At 41.4% G+C, this 21,902-nt stretch overlaps 1 protein-coding gene across 1 annotated transcript in view; it reads right to left on the bottom strand.

Moving 5' to 3' along the window:
* Positions 1-21,902, bottom strand: part of Man2a1 (mannosidase alpha class 2A member 1) — a 151,549-nt gene that overhangs the window by 76,934 nt on the left and 52,713 nt on the right. The window contains exons 6-9 of the mRNA XM_027397752.1: positions 13,957-14,130; positions 11,474-11,660; positions 7,620-7,797; positions 2,514-2,716 (exon numbers count right to left, since the gene is read on the bottom strand). Of these exons, the coding sequence (XP_027253553.1) occupies positions 2,514-2,716; positions 7,620-7,797; positions 11,474-11,660; positions 13,957-14,130 (742 nt within the window). The remainder of the gene's footprint in view (positions 1-2,513; positions 2,717-7,619; positions 7,798-11,473; positions 11,661-13,956; positions 14,131-21,902) is intronic.

The raw sequence follows: 21,902 nt of genomic DNA, 5'->3' as shown, positions 1-21,902 counted from the left end.
GTTGTACTGAACTTTTTTGATTAGGGTTTTGTTTTGTTTTTTCAAGACCAGTTTTCTACTCTGTAGCCCAGACTAGCTTCCAACTCCTGCAAATCTTCCTACATTAGCCTCTTGGGTACTGGTGTGAATTATTGGGTACTGGTGTCTTTCTCATTTGTTTTAAATACTAGAATAACTTTAGGACAAGAATGGGAGCTTATGGTTTTAAAGACATGCTTCTCAACAGGTTTTTTTTTTAATGTTTTTAAAGGCAACATGGACCAAAAGGTCTAAGAAGGTTCTGCATGACAAACTAGAGAGAATGGATGAAGGCACCTTAAAAATCTATCAATAATTGGGAAAAGGGAGACAAAAGTGCTTTTCTGGAAAAAAAAAAAGTCATGAGCTATCTAAATTGTAGAAATACAGAAAAGATAAAAAATAACCACCATTTCAAATTTCTTTGCCAGACTCATGCCATGGGAGTGAGCCGGTCAGAGTTAAAGAAATCATAGGTATGTCCACTGACATCATGGCTAAACATTCCTGCTTTGGAAAACAGTAAATACTCTAGGGCAGTGGTTCTCAACCCCCTAATACATGCTGTGGTGATCCCCAACCAAAAGTTCTTTCATAGTTACTTCATAAGTGTAGTTTTGCTACTGTTACGAATCATAATGTAACTATGTGATATGTCACCCTTTGGGACCATGACTCACAAGTTGGGAAGCATGGATGGCACGACAGGGCTACCTCACAAAATTCCACCAAAGACTCTGAAATGATTCTTTCCCTTCCACGAAATTGTGTGCCGGGAACTGAACTGAGCGCCTGAAATACTACAGCACTATGTCAAAATATCATATCTATTTTCTTGTTTATCTCTATTTCTATCTACACTTTACAAATGAGAATGGAATATTACCACCAGACAATAAGCCTGTTTTCACATAAATTAATATTCTCAGAAACTCAAAACTATTGTGTACCTTTTGCTTTGCTTTGTCATAAAGCATAATTTAAAAATCCATCTTAGTCATAACCACTGCACCTTGAATCTACTTCATAAATTAAGATATTCACAACTCTTTGACACTAGAAAATAATTAACACTTAAAAATCACTATTTTTGGTATAAATCTTATACTAGTTATCATTTATTCCATTTTATCATGAAATACTTATAATAACAGATATTACTTTATGGATATTTCCTCAGTATATGAAAATTATCTTATAATATTGTAAATATAACACATGTAATAAATATAAATGTATAAATACTCTGCTTTCATACCTGAGATTTTCTTAAGGAAATGATTTTTAAAACATATCTTTCTAAAATGTAATCGCAAGACACTAGCACATGAAAGAGGATGGGTATGATTTAATATCAAGACTCATCTCGGAGGGGCTGGAGAGACGGCTCAGCACTGGCTGAGCACTGGGTGGTAGCACTGGCTGCTCTCCCGAGAGCACTTGGCTTTGGTTCCAGTTCCCGGCATCCACATGGCAGCTCATAACCACCTGGAACTCCAGCTCCAGGGGATGTGTGTGATACCTTTTTCTGGCTTCCCCAGGCATTAGGCACACACATGATGCACACATATACATACATATAAGCAAAACACACATATGCATACAATAAAAACAAACAACTCTTTAAAACAAAAAGACATCTTGAAAATAAATTTCTCACAGCTGGGTCATAGGTGAAGGGAAAGACAGCTTGGGCATCTCAGGCTAGTTTGCTTCACAGAACATCTGACTTGGTTTCTTAGATGCTTGTTTCCTGATGTGACCACATGTGGCTACAGCCATGTGCAGGAAACACGGACTCCAGTTCTCGGCTACACTGGCCACATTTCCTTGGCTCTCACAGTGGACATCACAGAAATGCAGAGCTCTCCCTGTCACTGACTGACAGTTCTACTTGATCGTGCTGTTTGGTGCTCTTCTGCTTTCTAGCTGCATTTCCACAGAATCCATTTACTTATTCAACCAGTCATTTGCTTGCCCCATCAATTCTTATCTCTTTCAAGTTTTGTTCTCCTCAGCAGAAACATGGCATCTATAGGAAGGTACTTAAAATAAATCAGAACTGAGATGGCACCTCTGAAGTTCTCCCACACAGAAAATACACTCTAAATTTCAGAGTGTGCACTTAGAGGCCCACTTGCCACTGCTGAGAAGTCCTGCGCGCCTCTTACACTCTAACAGTTCAGCCTGCTAGGTACCTGCCTGCAGACCACACGGTGGTGCCACCCAATGCTAACACAGAACAGAAACAATACAAAAAATTCATTAGAGAAATACAGGATACAAATTGAAGAAAACATGATTCAATAAATTGCTTTTCCCTCAGAACAAGGGAAGTGTGACAATTTCATTACACTACAGAGACATTCTGACTGCGTTAAAACTCTGTAATTACATTAAATATATAGCACCACAGAAAGGATGCAGGTAAACTCTATTAAAATGCTATGGCGATGTAAAGAATAAACAAACGGAGTTGTTTCAAGGCCTCGTACCTCAAGCGCGATTCCATGATTCTATCCATCCGTTTGTAGAATGGCCTGGACGTAAAGTACCCACTCCAATAGTGATCGTCTCGGTCAGCGTAAGTGAAGAAGTCTCCACTCAGGACAGGGAACAGGGAGTGGCCGCTCTTCTTCTCCGCTGCGGCTGCTTTTTCCAACGCATCAAAATAATCAGACAAAGTTCCAAACTGGATCTAGGAAATAAAGTCAAAGAGTTGTGTTTTAATTATTCAAGTGTATCTTAGAGTGGTTACTTCTTACACAGAAAGGAAAAAGTCGTAAGTATTTGGGAAGAGTTTCCAAGTTGACATGAGTACCAAAATCACATTCATGAATCGTGGGGAATAGAGGGTCCCACTGACTCCTTCTTTGACTTGAACCATGACCCAAATTTAATAAGAGAAAACATGCCTACCTAAGCAGTTTAAAGAACTACTTAGATCTAAAGTCTATAGACCCCAAAACCATACAAAGTCTCAAAATGCTGAAGGGTTCAAAGAGTAGTTCAGATGAACGTAGACGGGCCAGTGGCAAAAACTTGGAAAGTGCAAAATGGTCCAGAAATCTGGAAACATGTTTAGCCACAAGGCATCTCACACATCATACTTCTCCTGACCTGGGTTCTTCTGAGAGAATGGCGAGGCTTTCAGAACGACAGGGAAATCACAGAGTGACTTCCTCTACACTGAATGGAATTAAAACAAGAATGACAAGAACTGCAAGGCTGGTACCAAAGAACAGCCAAAGCCTGAAGGGACGGGGTAAGATGGGAGGGACAAAAACCCTGGAAGAGTGTAACACATGGGGAGGGCTGTATATCCGCCACACTCCAGATGGGGCACTTGTCCAGTCACTGCATGAGACATGAAGACCTAGCAGAGGACACACAAGAAGGACAACTGGAAGAACTCAGCACCTAGTGACATAAAAAGTTAAGACACAGTGAAAATGAGGAGTGCCGGGAGGAGGGTCTCATTGGATGAAGGGACTCGGGCAAACCCGGCAGCAATCAGCTAAAGCTCACACAACTACAGTCATTGCATTTATTACAAGGTTCCTAGACATCAGGCTAAACTACAAAGGCCAGCTGCATTTTATACACAGAATATATCAAATTCATGATGCCAAAAAGTTAACTGCTCTCATCCAGAACCACAGATGCAATGCAATCCTAACATGAGATCAAAGTAGTAGTCATTTGTTGTTGTTTGTTTATTTACAGAAATTACAAAGTTTGTCTAGACATATATAGAACTACTATAGGCCAGTGGGCCACAAACCCTTTGGGGGGGGTTGAATGACACTTTCTCAGGGGTTCCTAAGACCACTGGAAAACACAGATGTTTATATTAGAGTCATAACAGTAACAAAATTTCAGTTATGAAGTAGCAACGAAAGTAACTTTATGGTTGGGGTCACCTCAACATGAGGTACTGTATTAAAGGGCCGCAGCATTAGGAAGGCTGAGAACCCGTCATAGGCAAAAGTCTATCCTGATGCCAGCCTCACACCCATCACTCTATCCCAGATATAATTGTGGATCTAAACGTGGGCGCACAGAGGTTAACCTGGAGGGATAAGGCCGTGTATAATAAGGATAGCTGTGTGCCAGGTCTGCAGCAGTGCCACTTACAATAGCCAAGTTAAGGACTCTGCCTAGATGTCTATCAACGGACGGATGGAGAAGAGCATGCGTCACATCCAGACATGGATTACTACACAGCCATGAAAAGGTGGGGACAACACCATAAACAACAACCAACGGGACACGGTGAAAGAGGTGGATCCGGAGATCACCATACGGACACGGTGAAACGGGTGGACCTGCAAGTCACCCTGATAAATCACTCTGACTCAGAAAGTCAGAGAAATGAGTATAATGTTTTCTCTCATATGTGGACTCTAAAGGGGAAAAGTAGAAGTAGAAACTGGATTATCAAAGAGTAGAAAGGGACTCTCATGAGGAAGAAGCAGATTCATACGGATAACATGAACACAACACCGGACACGTATGTGTGAAAACACCACAGAGAAATCCATTAGATAGCGCAGGTAACACACACTACAAGAAAGGAACACACAACGGCAGCTGCCTTAGCACAGCAAAAGGGACATCAACAACCATGTCTATCACTGTGGTTTGGTGCTGAGTCCCCAAAAGGCTTATGCGTGAACACTGGGTCCTTATTTGCTGGCCCAGTGGGAGGTGATAGACTAGAGGACACAGCTCACTGGTGTGCTCCTCGAGGCAGAACTGGGGCCCTCAGCATCCCTCTTCTATGCCCTCCCACCATGGTGTGTAGCTGCCTCACACAGCCAGAAACACAGAGAAAGGAACCTTAAGATGTCTGAAATTGTGGGCCATGAAGCTCTGGATGGCAAGGGCCCCATTACACACCGTCATGCACTCATATGGTAGTCAAACACTGCCCAACATAACATGGTCAAGCCGTTTTATTTGTATTAGAAAGAAACTGAAAACAACTTAAACCTCAAACAACAGCAGAAATGTTGAAAGTAGGCTATAAACACTAGATGGATACCAGAGACACTGGACAAAACACAGCACAGTAGCAGAAACAAGAGAAGTCTCCTGGATGGGGGTGAGGACTTTACCTGTGGGTATGAGAACAAATACGTAGAATGTGGCTAGGGACACTCCAGCCGGCATGGTGTAAGTGTCTCCTAGGACCAATAAAGTCTCACCAGCGTGACTGCTTGGACGTGACTGAACAAGGACAACAACAGACTGGCAAAGGGGTCGGGAAAAAGACCGTGAGGCCTCAAGCCTACACAAAGAACTACAGGCAGTTAAGGAATGCTGAGAGGGACCAAATGGTCTTCCAACACCAGGCCTGGAAACATACATACAAGTCACCTTACACAGACGGAGCAGGGTTATATTTAAGGATATGTATGTATACATACACATATGTAGACACCAACAATCAGTAAAAGAGGCCATGAGTTTGCAATAGAACAGAGCTGAGTTTAGAGGAGGACTTGAAGGGAGGTAAAGGAAGGGGGAGCTGATGTCATTATAATCTCAAAAGATAACGAAGTAACTCTCTAAAAAGGGATGAAGAGGGTGGTTGAGACTCAAACATCTTCTAAAAGGAAACAGGCAGAGACTCGTGACTCCCTGCCTAAGACACTCAAGGAGGGATAGGAGTGAGAGCTCAGGGTGTCTCTGCAGCAGCTGGTGGGAAGTGGGAGGGAGGGGCGCAGAGAAGCTGCCTCTGAGTGTGATGTGCTCAGCTTGATGCTGGGTGATGCTTACAAAAGAATCTTTTAAGCTAAAAACAATTCTCTGCATAACCGTTTGTGCAATGTTTTGTATATGATATTTCATCAAATTATTTTCAAACTTGTTTTTTACTGAGATTACAAGAGAAGAAAAGAGAAAATGAAATTATGATGGAACTCTTTAGGGTCAAGTAGGAAATTAGACTAGAAATCATTCCCAAATAAGATGCATTTATGGGGGCTCAGTGAACAAAGCACCACCCACAAAGCACGAGGACCAGAGTCAGGATCACCAACCAGCACCCACACAAGAGAGCCGCACACAGCAGTATGCACCAAACACCAGCGCTGGGGAGGTGGAGACAAGTAGTCACTGGAACTCTTCTGTCAGTCACTTGCCAAATACATAAACTCCAGGTTCAGTGAGAGAGACTCTGCCTCAAATAACCAGGTGAGGCGTGATCAGGGAAGGTACTCCATGTGAACCTCTGCCTTCCACACTCATGCCCACAAAGTAAACAAACAAATAAGAACAGAAATGATGCATTTGAAAGTAAGATGTCTCCACACAGCCTTCTCGGAGCTTCACTTCTGAGGATACAGCTTACAGGCATTTCCTTTGCTCAACCTCATAGCTTGCAAAAATTTAACTGTAAATATTTGGGATAATTTTTTTAATGTATTGGTGGGCTGGAGAGATGTCTCTGTGGTTAAGAGCACTGGCTGCTCTTCTAGAGGATCCGGGTTCAAATTGCAGCATCCACAAGGCAGCTCACGCCTCTTTGTAACTCCAGTTCCAGGAGACCTAATACCCTCACGAAGACATACATGTAGGCCAAACAGCAATGCACGTTATAAATTCATTTACTTGGTATTATAGAAATTCACTTAATGAACTTAGATTCTTAGCACAGAAACTATGATTGATTATGAGTTTTAAAACTTTCTCCATAGAGACAGCACTTCCTCCCACAGATCCACTGTGCTGTGGAGGCTTCATGGCTATGACAAACACAGTGAAGAGTGAACTTCCTCATACACTCTCTCTAAGATGCATCTGAAACTTTGCTGACCACATGCAATAAATGCAACAAATTGAAACCTGGCTTAAATGAAGAATGAGGCAACTCCAGTCTTTCCAGATCATGTCACTAAATGGTTGCTAATTTCTGGCATTTATAATAAGACTCTGATTATGTCTTTAATTGTTATCATTTAGACATCCATTCTAAAAATGTTGGGGATAAAACATGACACCTGAGATTTGCTCCCAAAGGCTGCTGGAGGACACATCTGAAACAAGGGTGGCCATGAGTGCTGGAACTGAGCTATGGTGCTGAAGAGAAGGAAGCTGCCTCTGCTCTTTCTAGAACATTTTAAATTTTCCACAAGTCAAAAAAAAATCAACAACAGTAAAAAATCACAGGCATGGGATTCTTTTCAAAATCTTCTCACTTAGGAAGAATGAAAGTGTATTCTCTGAAAACAAGACAGACATTTGTAAACTCATGACACTCACATTCGTAACAGCCAGTCACATGACTAAGTCACAAGGATGCAGCCAGGCCCACAGAAGAAAACAATAAACTATCCAGGCTGTACACAAAGCAGACACCACTGAAAAAGAGGACCCAGCTGAGTAGGGACATAGCAATCCCTCTCTAACCCCAAGCACTAAACGTCCTCATGTGGGGAGGAAGGTTGACTTTTGAAAACAGAACCACAGGATATGTGAGCTAAGATCTGTGGGGAAGAGGAAGTCCCAGGGATGTAGACCTGAGAGCCTGAATGCTGCACTGGGGCCTGAAGGATGGAGGCTCAACTTGACAGACGTCATCAAAACCTCATTACCTTCACTTTAAGATGGGGTTGAGAGTTCATGTAATTGAACAGTTGCTCGTAATTCCTGTACTGCAGATCCCACTCTGTGTACTCACTGAACCGGAAATCGTCTCCTAGAGGAGCCAGGAGAACTTTAGTACGGAAGAGTTTTGACTTCTTCCGGTACTGATCTAGTAGCATTTGAGCTCTGTGAAAGAAAAGGGGAAATGTGAAAAGTTATACCAGGAAGAAGTGGACACTGTAGCTCAGTAAAAAAGCAACTTGGGATTCCAAAAGTGTATTATAGGAAAAAATATTATTGATTCAAAAGTTAGGTAAAGTGAGATTTCTAAGACAGACTTTCCCCATCGCTTATTGTCTATTTCAAATGGTCATAAATTCTTATTGTAGGGAAACCACACAGTTTTCCAATAGATTTTTGAGAAACCACGGTGAACTGAGACACTAATGTCGTCCTGGAATCAACCTCTTCCCAGCCACAGCATTAGACACCAGACAGCCCACACGCTAGAATAATCTCGTATAGGACGACATAAGGCTTCTCAACTATATATCAATACTGACCTTGGCTCTACTTTAGTATTCCATTTTCTAACTTAATTAAAAAAAAACAAACCAAATAGTCTGGTAAAACATAGTTCGAAAGGGATTAAATGCTATAAATCATAACCCATAATATTCTATATAATTTTATATTTTCTTTTCCAGAGGAACACTGGCTCACTGCACACCTGCCATCAACAGCCCCATTGCGGTCACACTGCCCTTTGATCAACAGCAAATGTGTGGGAGCTGAATTCGCTATTCTGGTTGCTGCCCTCTTGGGCTTTGAACCATGACCCCCAAAGCCAGCCAAACACAATGTGCTGATGTCAAAAACTTTTACACCTCAGACTAAGTATTCTGGAGACATGCCTTTGGGGGATGCCGAGCTGGGGCAGCATTGAGAAAACAGGAAGATAGGCCCATGAAATGAAATTAAACAAGCAGATGAACCCAAAGAAAGTCATTCAGTGTAGACAAAGTCAAAGCTTAGGAAACTAGTGTTTAAATGACAAGGATGGGTTTTTGCCTAGTATTCCAATTTTCACTTCAAAGATTATCCAAATGTAGATTACAATTCCCAATATAAAACTCACGAAAGTACCTCAGAGGGCACCAATAAGCAGTATTTTATAAAAGTAACATTTAATGCAACTTAGAATCCCATATGGACTTTCTGAAATTTATAGTATCTGAAACTGCTTTGCAAATAAAATTTTAGCAATAATTTAGTAGCTTGATAAGAAGAATATAATCATAGTGATCACATATATAATCCTTACTTTTCTGAGATTAGCATTTGGTGAGATAGTTAATCTTTGCTACCAAATATGTGTAACATTTCATATTTCCTAAAATATACTTTTAGATTATTACTTATAAATTCAAATACACATGAACCACATATCAATAGATTAACCACCTATAAATAGAATTTCCTCCCCAGAAAAAGGAATAAAAGAAAATATTACAACAGACAAAACATGTACTATGGATGAGCATACAACTACATTCCTGAGGCAGCCATAATTTAAAAGAATAAAACAAAAAAGGTTGACTAATAGATGAAATAAAGCGTAGATATATGTATGTGGCTTATAACAGAAAGAAAAGACGGTACGCGCATTGCCATGCCATTACCTCTGATCTGTGAGCCCAGCTGAAAAAAAAACAGGTACTCTGTCCCTTACAGCATGTAGCAGACACTCAAGAGCTGATGGACGGATGAACAACTACCCAGCCACCACCGCATCTGAAGGCAGGTAGCTACTATTTGCTCCTGACTTCTTCCATGCTAACAACTGTCAACTAAACCTATAACTCTAAGATTATCTGATATCCAGTGAAAATGGACAATTTAAAAATACAATGACAGGTCAGAAATTAAAATGGTGGATGCTATTTCCTCTTTTGCAAAATTAGAGGAAGCCAATGAACCGAAACTATCAAAGGATGACACCTGTCTATTACAATTAAATCTAATTTTCCTTAGCTACTGAACAGGGGACAACATCACTCAGCTGGCTGGAAAGCCTATATTTGATTTCTTCTCATGACTAGTTTAAAAAAAATTAAGATGGTATGAGAACATTAAGTTACCAGGAGAGTTCACATTTCAAAAAGTTTTTAAAACCCTATACAGATCATTCTCCCACATCCCCTGAGGAGCCCGGAAGCAACCTGAGAACCACTGGAACTCAGTAGTATGTGTATTTTTGAGGGGAAATCTGCAAAAGGTTAAGTGACATGGCAATACAACCACACAAAATGTGTTTGTCCCTCATAACACACCTCCTCCAACAGGCACCTTCACCAGCACCAAAAGACCACAGGGGACCTCCCAACTGAAACTTTTGGCTACGCTGAGGCACCGCAAACGCCTGTACCTACAACTGCTTGCTACATGGACAGGCAGCATCGCTCATCGCCAGCCTTCTCTTTCCACCACAGGCTCTGATAAACACAGCACACGCTCGTTCTCAAATGCCTGACCAAACTCTCCTGGACCTGGTCAGTAACACAACCACTGTGAGGTGAGAATCTGACAAAACACAACTTCACAGCCTCAAGAAGGCTGCCACGGGTCTGTTACAATGAGGGGCTCACACTGGCACACGTCTGTTATGACAAGGACTCCATCAAGGTCAAGTGACCCAGTATAGCTTTCTTCCTCCCCAGTATTTTAAAAATATTTTTTTCAGTTTTTGAAATTCAAATGTAATTATATAATTTCCCCTTCTTTGGTCCCCCCTCCAACCTTTCCCATGTAACCCCCCCACCCCCGCGCTCGCTTAAATTCATGGCTTCTACTTCTGTAATTGGTGATCTACGTGTGTGCGCACGCGCGCGTGCACGCACGTGTGTGTATGAATGATCTGTGTGTATGTGTTAACAATCTACGTGTCTCTGTGTGTGTGTGTGTGTGTGTGTTAACAATCTGTGTGTGTGTGTCCAACCTAAATTTATAAGAAAACCTATAATTTATTTGTGAGATTAACCACATATAAACAGAACTCTCTCCTCGTCTGTGTGCTACCATACCAATTTATCTAAAAGTTATTCAGACATCCCCAGATAGCCTCCCCTTGTTGTCTCTCAAATTCATAACCTCTATTTCTGATACAAATATATGTACCTATATACATAAGAAATATATATACATGATGTATTAATGTATTCCACACCTCTCACTTTAAGTGTAGGAATTTAACTTTCTAAGGGCCAAAGTGAGAAACTGTAGTAACTTGAAAGGGGGAGTTCCCTTCACTGGTGCACCCTGTCTGAAGAACTGGTCCTTCCTTGTGACTTTTATCCGCATGTATTTAAATATAAATAATTCTAAAGTCAAAAACATCAGAAAGATGCAAAGTTGTATTCATTCGAGCCGTGCATAGTCACCATCATTGAAATTGTTTCTAAGGTAAGAGATAATTACACTCTTCGTGTGCTCATTTCAATAAATGTGTTTCTGCAGTTGGGTTGCTTTTCTTACCAATTTGTACAATGGGGACCTGAAGTCTTATGCACAGAAGTATATGAAATCAATCAGACGCAGTAGAAAGCTTTTATAATGAGTATAAAGGAGACGGTAATAACAGCATATTATAGGTTAGCTATTGTATATTGATTAGCGTTGTTCGCTCGCCATTACAACACGGAAAGGAATGGTCGAGGTGCTGGCATTGTGAAGTTGCTTGGGATCTGGTTTGAATGAATAACTTTGAGGCTAATGCTGGCTGCCAACACCCACTTATTTGATTCTTCAACAACTCAGAGTAGCCACGGGGCTCTTGATGTCTTATAAAACTCATATTTAATACCTGCTTTGGACATTTCCAGGAGATATTGCTTCTGGTGGCACTCCCCAGGGACAACCGTATCTGCCTCCAGGAAGCCGTTTGAAATCAAACTGGCAGCAGATTTTCGGGTCAGGCCCACAGGTGTGAGGGATGTCATAGCTGTAGAAAGGCATCATGTGGCACAAAATATCCGTGGCAGACCCGAGATCTGAAATAAAAAGTCCACAGATTTCTGTTCACAAAACTCTGTCTCCCCAGGGTTATTCAAATGCCATTGCTTTACACAAATGTAGGTAATGCAAGCTGTGCCCTAAATCGGCAGTCATTTTCATGCCCCAGAAGCATTTCACAGCCACAGCTGAAGGAAGATCTGTAGCTCACCCTCATTCACCCCTTCTATCTAGTAGAACTGAAATAGGAAAGCCCCTGATGAACCAGCAATTGCTGACCTGCAAGATACAACCTGAGCAAAAGCGAAAGTTACAGCTGGCTCATGCAAAATCATGACCTTGTCCACCCGGGCTGCCAGCTTCTGCTACATGTGTTCCTAGGGACACACTGTGACAGTTCCATTAGCCAGAGAGGCTAGGTGAGAAATGGAGTAAGAGGAGAGCTGAAGGAACAAAGAAGAAAGGGTGGGCGTGGAGGGGGAAGCCCTGGACAGGGGCCAGCTCCCTCCATCGGGAGAGAAAGTGGAACACTGCAAAGTTCATGGAGTCTCTCCTGCTGGTCCCCAGGAATGAGTCAGTGGCATTTTCCATCACAAAGGATGCACAGGAAAAGGGAATTTCCAATTCAAAAATCAAAGCAAACCAAAACGGTATGGAAACTAAGTACTAGCTACTAATAGAGGGCTGTATTTTAGTTAAGAGCTCCATGTCAAGGTGAGACTACCCGCCTCAACAGTCAGAAGCAGACCTCCCAGTGGACTAAGGTTTCTGAGTATGATATGACGCTTTAACAGCCCCTGCTTTTATGTATGTGTGCATTTCCAGTTTCTACAATGGGGATTGCTTCTTTAATAAAGACAAAACAATCAACACATATTTTTAACAGCGAAAATAACTGCTTCATTAAGAATAAAACACACATGCAAGCTCCACCTAATTTGAAAACATCTTTCGAGCCGCTGCATTCTCAAGCCTATCAGAGAAGTCCTAACCAGTTTTAACCTCTTCTCTGGCAAAATTTTAAACTATTCAAAGACCTGTGTTTCTGTCCACTATACACTGCAAGTGGCAATGAACTAGACCCCCAAGTGTGACACCAAGGACGATGGTCACAAATGCCTGATGCAGGCATATAGTCTGCCATGAGTCCCAAAAGTGGGAGTAACAACCTCCAGCTTTCTTCTGGTCAAGACATGGACCCAGTACCTTTCCTAACAACCACCATTGGGCAGCTTATTTTACATAGTTGAGCCTCCTGTGTTCAGTTGTGTCTATATTGTACTGAATCAAAACACAATTTCCTTATACACAGGATATTTTCTATATTCTGTCCTAGCTGCCATAAATACATAAAACTACTCAATAATTTCTTGCCAACAGATAATTCTAAACAGCTTGAAAGATGCCAATTGTTTAAGCAAAGCTTCTGCAAATGACTCTTCCTTCACTCCTCATTAAGGAATTCACTTTGCAACAGACAGAGACTAGTACAGGAAACCACAACCAATCAAAATGCAGAGTTGTGGGGTCCTGTCCCTGTGGATACAGCTACAAAACATCCTGACGAAACTGTCCAAGTCCTAAGGCATGTTCAACTTCCTGAAAAAACAGTGCTTCTCCCACTAGACCAGAAGGAAAGCATGAGCTTCAGCAATACTGAATGCTGTATCCATTCGTTTCTATTGATCATGAAAATAACTTTACAACTTTCCAAACACTGACATCAATGTTTATAAGAATCTTGACACAAGTACAATGGAAAATAACGTCCTCTAACAAAAACTATCTTTAATCAGTGTGATGTTCAAGGCCTACATCACACCATAGTGGTGTGGTGATTTGAATGAGAATGGCCTCTTAAGCTCATATATTTGGATACTTGGTCCCAGTTGAGACTTTTGGGAAGGATTAGGAGGTCTGGCATTACTGGAGGAGGTTTGTCACTAGGAGGGAACTTTGAGGTTTCAAAAGCCAATGCCATTCCAGTTGGCTCACTGTTTTGTGTTTATGTCTCAAGATGTAGGTTCTCAGCTAGTGCTCCAGGGCCATGTCAGCATGCCTGATGCCATCCCCCACACCCAACATCTTCATGGATTCTAATCCTCTGGAACCATGAACCCCAACAAACATTTTCTTTTATAAGCTGCCTTGGTCTTGGTGTCTCTTTATAGCAATAGGAAAGTAACTAAGACACCCACACTGGTGTAAGTTCAAAACCCCTGTGAGAGTACAGCTCCATCAAGTGAAGTCATCAGCTTTCATCAAATACAACGTATCCCAGTTCTGTCTCCAAACTGCTATGCACCCCCATTCTGTCTCCAAAATGCTACATACCCCAATTCTGCCTCCAAAAAAACTCCAGAGATTTTTGCAGTGAGAAGTGTTTTTTCACTGAATAATGTACTCTCTGGATGAGCATGTGAGAAAACCCAGCAAGTTTCAGAAGATAAGCCATTGTGGGTGAGTGTCCAAAAGGATCTATGGCCCAACCCGATCGAGGCTTCACTCCTGTTGATAAAGAAAAGAAATGTTAGTTTTCTTTTGTTTTAATGGTAAGTGAAATAAAAAGAAGTTAATGATACATTGAGACACATCTGAATTCCACAGTCTCCTGGGCTTGAAGATAAAGGGAGCACCCACTACACCACCTCGCAGCTGTGATTAAGTGACTGCCAACCACTGGAGGTAGACCAGTACTCAGTCTGTTGTACGGGATTAGACAACCCAGGAAATGGCTGATCTGTCAATTCAAGTTCCACTTCCAAATCTCAACAGTTGGCCATGAACACCTTCAAACAGCCCAATATCATCATGTCACACAGAGGCAGAACTGATTGAAATAACTGTCCGCTGAGCCTTGATGCATTTTGATGCTCTTCCTATCTATCTACCTACAGTGAGGTCAATGGAATGCTTCAAACAAGGCTCAGAGCAGGTACAGGAGCCAGCAGCTAAAATGTGCCTCTGTTTCACAGAGGATAAAATGTGACAAAAATGAATAAATGCACAGGTTAGAGCTAATGAGACAAGAATATTCATTTAGCATTATACAAATTTGATCATTCGGTTAGTCAAGACTCTCAAGAAGTCTACTTACAGTGTAAAACTTGGCAGAACTAATAGAGCTGTGCACATATTTTGTTTTTTCATTCAGACACCTGTTTAGCATTCCCACACATTTACAATTATGAGAGGCCCGAGGGTTACAAAAATGAGTTAAAGCTGATCCTGACTGGAGTAGCAGAGCTATCATTCAAATAGCTATGACCCACAGTAACTCATAAGACAGGAGCAAAAGGAACCTTGCTGAATAATTCTAAAGTATTACACAGGAAGCAGCAAAGGAGACTGAGAAGGGAAAGTAAAGACCCATACAAGACGCAAGTAAGTAGAAACACATACGTGCACACGAGCATGCACACGCGCGCGCACACAAACAAGTAGGGCAAATTCTACTTGGTTTTAATAATAAAAACCAGAGTCAGAAATACGGTTTAATGCTGAAAGATCAGAGAAACAAAGCAGCCAGTCACTAGTTCTTACTGAACAGACCAAAAAGGCCATCCTGACCCTAATGAAACATCAGACTGAATGCAACGAGCTCCTGCCGCCTCCCACCTTCTATTTCTCTCTCCACCAAGCCACGCCCCTCCTGTCTCCACCTCCCTTGTGCAGGGAATAAAGGTGTGAGCCAACACTGTCTGGCTGTTTCTCTTCTGGACTGGATCAATCTTGGGTAGCCCACGGTGGTCTTGAACTCACAGAAATCTGTGTGCCTCTGCCTTCCCAGTGCTGGGATTAAAGGTGTGCACCACCAACTCCTGGTCTCTATGGCTAACTAGTGGCTAGCTATGCACCACACACACACACACACACACACACACACACACACACACACACGTTGGGGAGGCGTACGATATAGTTATTATTCTTGACGTAACTCCTATAAATATATCTCACTTTTAATAATTGTGCTGGCTGGTTTTATGTCAGCTCCACACAGGCTATCATCATGTGAGGAGGGAACCTCATGTGAGAAAATGCCTCCCTAAGGTTGGGCTGTAGGGCAGCCCGTAGAGCATTTTCTTAATTAGTGACTGATGGTGAAGGGCCCAGCCCATTGTGAGTGGACCCCTGGGCTGGTGGTCCTGGGTTCTATAAGAAAGCCTGCTGAACAACAAACCAGTGAGCAGCAACTATCCATGGCCTCTGCACCAGCTTCTGCCTTGTTTGAGTCCTTGTCCTGACTTCCTTCATGACGAATAGTGATTTGGAAGTGTAAGCCTAATTAATAAACCCTTTCCTCTCCAAGTTGCTTTTGGTCATGGTGTTTCATCACAGCAATCGTAAACCTAACTAAGACATTCATTATTCATATATCTGGGGAGAGTATGTGGACATATGTGTGGGCACCAGTGGGGTCCAGAAGCGCATGTTGGGTCCCCTGGAGCTGGAACTACAGTGGTTGTAAGCTGTCCAGCGTGGTTCTGTGAACCAAACTTGAGTCCTCTGGAAGAGTAGTCAGTGCTCTTAAGTGCAGAGTCATCTCTCCAGTCCCCTCCTACAAACTATTTGTTAGAAAGAAAAAAACTTTAATAAAGAAGTTTAGCAGATCAAGGTCAGCGCAGCCAACACTAACACATGGGAGACATGGCGTACCTCTCAGAAGATGGTGGGGGTAGCAGGATCATCAGCACTCCCATTGCTAGCCAAGAGATAAATAAAAACTACAGCAACATTCAACCCAAACACCAGCAAACAAATTCAGATCGACAGACAGACGTTTTCCCAAACTGGCTTGTACTCCTCAAAATACTGCAGTCAAGAAACCAAGAAAAGCTGAGGAAAAGCTCAAGATTAAAGACAATTAAGAGATGTGACAACTGAATGTAACCCATGCTCCTGGAGCAGACACTTGACTCTGCATGAGGAGCAGCTTCTGTGTACAGGTGCTGAGATGGCCTGCAGCCAGCTGGGAACCAGGCTGTCCTGTTGTGTCACTGCTAATACTTCTGGTTTGATAACTATCTTCTGATTACTAAAGGAAGTGTCCTGATTTGTTAGTAAATACACTATCAGCTGTCGAGAAATAGAGAGAAAAGTGCCTTTGACTTACCATCATGTGGTTCATGAACACACACACACACACATGCACGCACACACACACATAAACACACACACACATACACACTCACACATGCACGCACACACACACACACACACTCATACACACATGCATGCACGTACACACACATACACATCACACACACACACACACACACACACACACACACACACACACGAACCTATGTTCAGAATATATGGCAGTCCTTCCCAGTAAATGCCCTAGAGCATTTTATGAGTTTGAAACCTAAGGAGTAAGTATCGTCACAAATACAGAGAAAAGTAAGATTCTAAGTAGGCCATCAAATGTCAGAGAATTTAGCATCCAACAATACAGAATTGCAGCACCACTACTGATTTTTTGCCCCTATGGAAATCACTGGAACCACAGAGGAACAAATATCTACAATGGAAAAAGGAACCAAAACACGTAAAAAAGAATGAAAAGAAGATGCAAACTGCATTAAAAAACAAAACTTGTTGTGAAAGGTAGTAAGGGCTGGGAGAGAGTTCTGGATTCCAGAACCTGCCAGGATTTCTCTTGGCATTAAGAAAAAATAATTTCTTTTTTAAGGGTAAGAGGAAGGTTCAGGAGTAATATATAAAAACTCAAAACTTTTGTAATCAAAATGAATAGGAAATTCAGACTATTATAATAATATGTGACAAACAGGTACAAATGATCTGTTTCTTCTTCATTCTGCTGAAGTGTTACCATCCTACTTTTCACACAGAATACCAACTATTTATATAAGCATTGTTTTAATACAGAGATTACTACATATAGTCATTAGTCTATATAATAAATAACTAAAAGTTTGGATTTCTCATAAAACAATTTTAATTGATATTTTAGATAGAAACATTTTAGATGGAAATATTCTAGCATTATTAAAAACAAAAATACAAAAAACTAGCCTGGTGTTGGTGGCGCACTCCTTTAATCCCAGCACTCAGGAGACAGAGGCAGGTGGATCTCTGTGAGTTCGAAGCCAGCCTGGTCTCCAGAGTGAATGCCAGGATAGGCTCCAAAGCTACACAGGGAAACCCTGTCTCAGAAAAAAAAAAAATAAAGAAGAAAAGAAAGAAAGAAAGGAAGGAAGGAAGGAAGGAAGGAAGGAAGGAAGGAAGGAAGGAAAGGAAAGAAAAGGAAAAACTAACTCCAACAGAAGGTACTGTAGGCATAAACTGTTGCAGTAAGTTTTTCAAATGCCCATAAAATATTTGCAATGTAAAGAGTGCAATGCTGACTGGTTGTTACATTAAATATCATAAACCATAAATAATTCACACAATTGTAGCATATTAAGAAAGAAATCTAATCTCACTTATGAAAACAAATACAAAAATCATAAAACAAAAACCCACTACACAGATTGAACTCCATGGCACCCAGGCCAGAAGGGACTCTCTCTGGAAGTCAATGAGTTTTTAATTGAGAAAACTGCTATCACACTCAGAACAAATTAAAAAACCCACATAACGTTAATAGATGTCTGAAAGAAATGCAGTAATACTGCAAATCGAGAAGTACTAAAAAGGAATTTTCTCGACACTATTAAAAATGATCTACATAAAATAATGCATAATATAAAGCTAAGTGTCTTTAAGCAACTTCATTAAATATCTGAAATCACAAAGGCAAGTGTCGCTGTTAACATGTGACGACTACAGAAGGTTCGAATAAAGCAAACATGTATGATCTAAATACTAACTGTATTAAACATAACTTTCACTTTTAAGGTAGGATATATTTACCATATGTGATAAATTACATAAAATATTAGCAGTAATAAAAAGAGACAGTGAACTCAAACATACAAATCAAAAGTTGTCTTAAACACTAGTATTAAACAGCTAAAAGAAAGAAGAAAGGTGCTGTCACAGCTGGTGTCCCTTGTAGACATGGCAGATTGTAAAATCGCCTGGGTGGCAGGCCTTGATGTATCTTCGGGGGATTGTCTCGACTATGTTAACTGATGGCGAAGCCACCTCTTAATTGTAGGTTAGGACGTGGGCTGTGTGTGTGTGTGGACAACGCAAGTTGAATGTGAGTTGGCACTTGCTGCTCTCTTCTTACGGTGGATTCAAAGGGAACAATGGCCTCAATCCTGACTCCTCAACTTACCCAACATGAAGGACTGCAACACGGAACCATGAGCTAAAACAAATCCTTTCTCCCATGAGTCGCATTGTCAGAGTATTTTATCACAGCAACAGAAGGAGAAACTAAGATGGGGTAATTAAAACTCAAAGAACAGAGGCTGGCAAGATGGCTGAGTGGGTTAAACACTCAATGTGCCATCCTGATGACCTGAGTTCAATCCCCAGAACTCACAGTGGACGACAGGGAGAGCAAGCTCCTGAAAGCTGCCTTCTGACTACCATACACGTTCTGTGGTACACACATACCTGCACACACCTACACACACACACACACACCTACACACACACACACACACACACACACACACATGCACTCGCACACACGCTCAGGGGGTGGGTACGCAGATAAGAGGGAGTAACAAAATCTAAAAACAACAAGTAAACAATCACAAAATGGTAGAAAAATTTTCATACAGTGTGTGTGTATGAGAGAGAGACACACAGAGAGAGAGAGAGAGAGAGAGAGAGAGGAGAAATGGGTCAGAATGGCTCAGGCTCTGAACAAAGATCACACAAGGGTAACAACCCAATTAAAAGGAGTGAGACTCCAAAACTTCAAAATACGCAAATAATGGACAATAAACACAAAAATGCACTCAACATCCTTGGCTGTGAAATAAATGCAAGTTGGAACAATAAAATCATTTTATCTCTACTGAAATTGTTAAATTGTTACTTGAAAAGACTGGCATTAGAAATGTTGGCAAAAATATAGAACACATTCATTGCTGGTTGAGAGTACAATAGTAAAAGCACTTAGAAAAGCTCTGCTGTACCTATAAAGTTAAACACAATGTACCCAGCAATTCTATTCCCAGTATTTATCAATGACACTGACACATGCTTTACAAAGAGCTGGTACATAAGTGCGTGTAAAAGCCTGTGTCATACAGCAGCCCCTAAAAGCATACTACAGACATTTAATGGGGGCCTGTTTTAAAAACCACCCTACTCAGCCATGGAAAGGCATGAGCTGACAACATACGAAAGATCCAATCACAAAAACCAGTCACTACGGTTCTTTACGGTAGTGGAAAGATACGGGATACCTATACAAAATTCAACACACTGAGTTATTTACACTACCCATAATGACTCCTAAATGAAACCAAGAAAATAAACCGCATTTACAATGGCAGGTAACAAAATAAAATAGCTACAACCAAATTCGACAAAGAAACAAAAGAGAAAAACTATGAAAACCTTACTGAGGGAAACTAATGACATACATGAATGAAGGCACAGCTTGTATTCTGTAACAGGGTTTGGTGTGGTTAATGACAGTGTTTCCTGTTTGGCCAACAGATTCCACACATTCCCTCCAAAATCCTAACTTGTATTTATTTATTTATTTATTTATTTATTTATTTATTTATTTCTATTTTATGTATGAGTGTTTTGCCTGCTTGAACAGTATGTGCCCAAGTTGCATGAAGTGCCCAAGGAGGCCAGAAGAGGGCAACAGATCCTCTGGAACCAGAGTTACAAGCAATTGTGAGTCAACAGGGTTTCATGTGTCCCAGGCAGGCCTGGACTCTAGTAGGTAGACCAAGATGACTTCAAACTCCTGATTCTTGTGCCTCCACCTCCTGAGTGCTGGGCATACAGGGGTACATCACCATGCCCAGTTTGTGTGATGCTACAACTTGAACCCAATGCCTTGTGCATGCAAAGTACTCTAGCTACTCAGTCATGTCCCTAAGCACAGCTGGCAGTTCTACAAATATTAAGTGACCTAACGTTCATGGAGAAACACGCACGAGAAAGACAAGTTTTTTTTTTTCTTTAAGTTGGGATGATCAGGCTTCTGAATATCGAATTTAATATACAGCTACATAGTCAAGATAGAATGTTACTTGGCATGAGGGTAGACACTGTCAGCAAGAAAGCCAGGACAACTCAACAGGGGTGTTAGGGCAAAGGGGCATCACCGCACAAAAGAACGAGTGTGGGATTCTATCCATATCACACACACACACACACACACACACACACACACACACACACACACACACACGGGCTAACTGAAAGAGGATCACAGACACAAAACTTAACCCCCAAAAATTATCAGAAAGAAAACTAACCCAGGGCCTTGGTTTGGACAGTGTCTTCCTACTATGTCATCAAAACCCAAGTGACAAAGAACCAGGAAATCAGACATACTTGGGGAGAAAACTGAACCTGACCAGAATATGCACTTTTCTTGGCTTAAGCATTATTTATATAGCATGTACATTTTTTGAAATATAATAGAGACTGATTTAAACTACAAGTGAGTGTAGTTGTTTTATGTATATACTACATTATTTTATTGAAGGCACCTTGCATTTTGATATCTGTGGGGGATTCTAGAACCAATCCCCAGAGCTTGTATTCAAAAAGGCTAGTGGGAACCTGGGACAGAGGCAGGGAAGTCCCAAGAGAGGTGGCCACTAATGGATAAGAGGTTTACTTTACAGATGAGTGTGGGATAAGTGTGCGATTCTGTGAGCATGCCACACCACCAAACTGTAGACTTGAAACAAGGGCACATTATATGTAAATCTGTCTCAATCAAGTTGTAAGACAAAATTATACTCAGCAGAGTAACTGGACACAAAGGAGTATGCTGTGAATCCATATGCGAGCTCTTCAAAAAGCAAAGCACACCTGCAGAATCAGGGATCAGGGAGCATTTGGCCGGAAGGAGAGAGATGAGGCAATGAGAGAGCACCCTCAGATGACGTAGGAGATGAGTAGATAGGTGTATCTGTCAAAACTCACCAAACTCTACGCTTGAGATTTATACATAGTACTGTGTGTAAGTTTTATTTTAACAAACGCTGAACATTAAGAAAAATCCACAAGTGATGTGTGGTGGTTTGAAAGAAAACGACCCCAAAGGGAGTGAATCTATCAGGAGATGTGGCTTTGTGGGAATGGGTGTGGCCTTGTTGGAGGAAGTGTGTCACTGGAGGTGGGCTTTGAGGTCTCAGACATGCTCAAGGCAC

Source organism: Cricetulus griseus, chromosome 2 (assembly GCF_003668045.3).
Source record: "Cricetulus griseus strain 17A/GY chromosome 2, alternate assembly CriGri-PICRH-1.0, whole genome shotgun sequence".
NCBI classification, from domain to species: Eukaryota; Metazoa; Chordata; class Mammalia; order Rodentia; family Cricetidae; genus Cricetulus; species Cricetulus griseus.
This window is presented reverse-complemented; position numbering and strand designations above follow the sequence as displayed.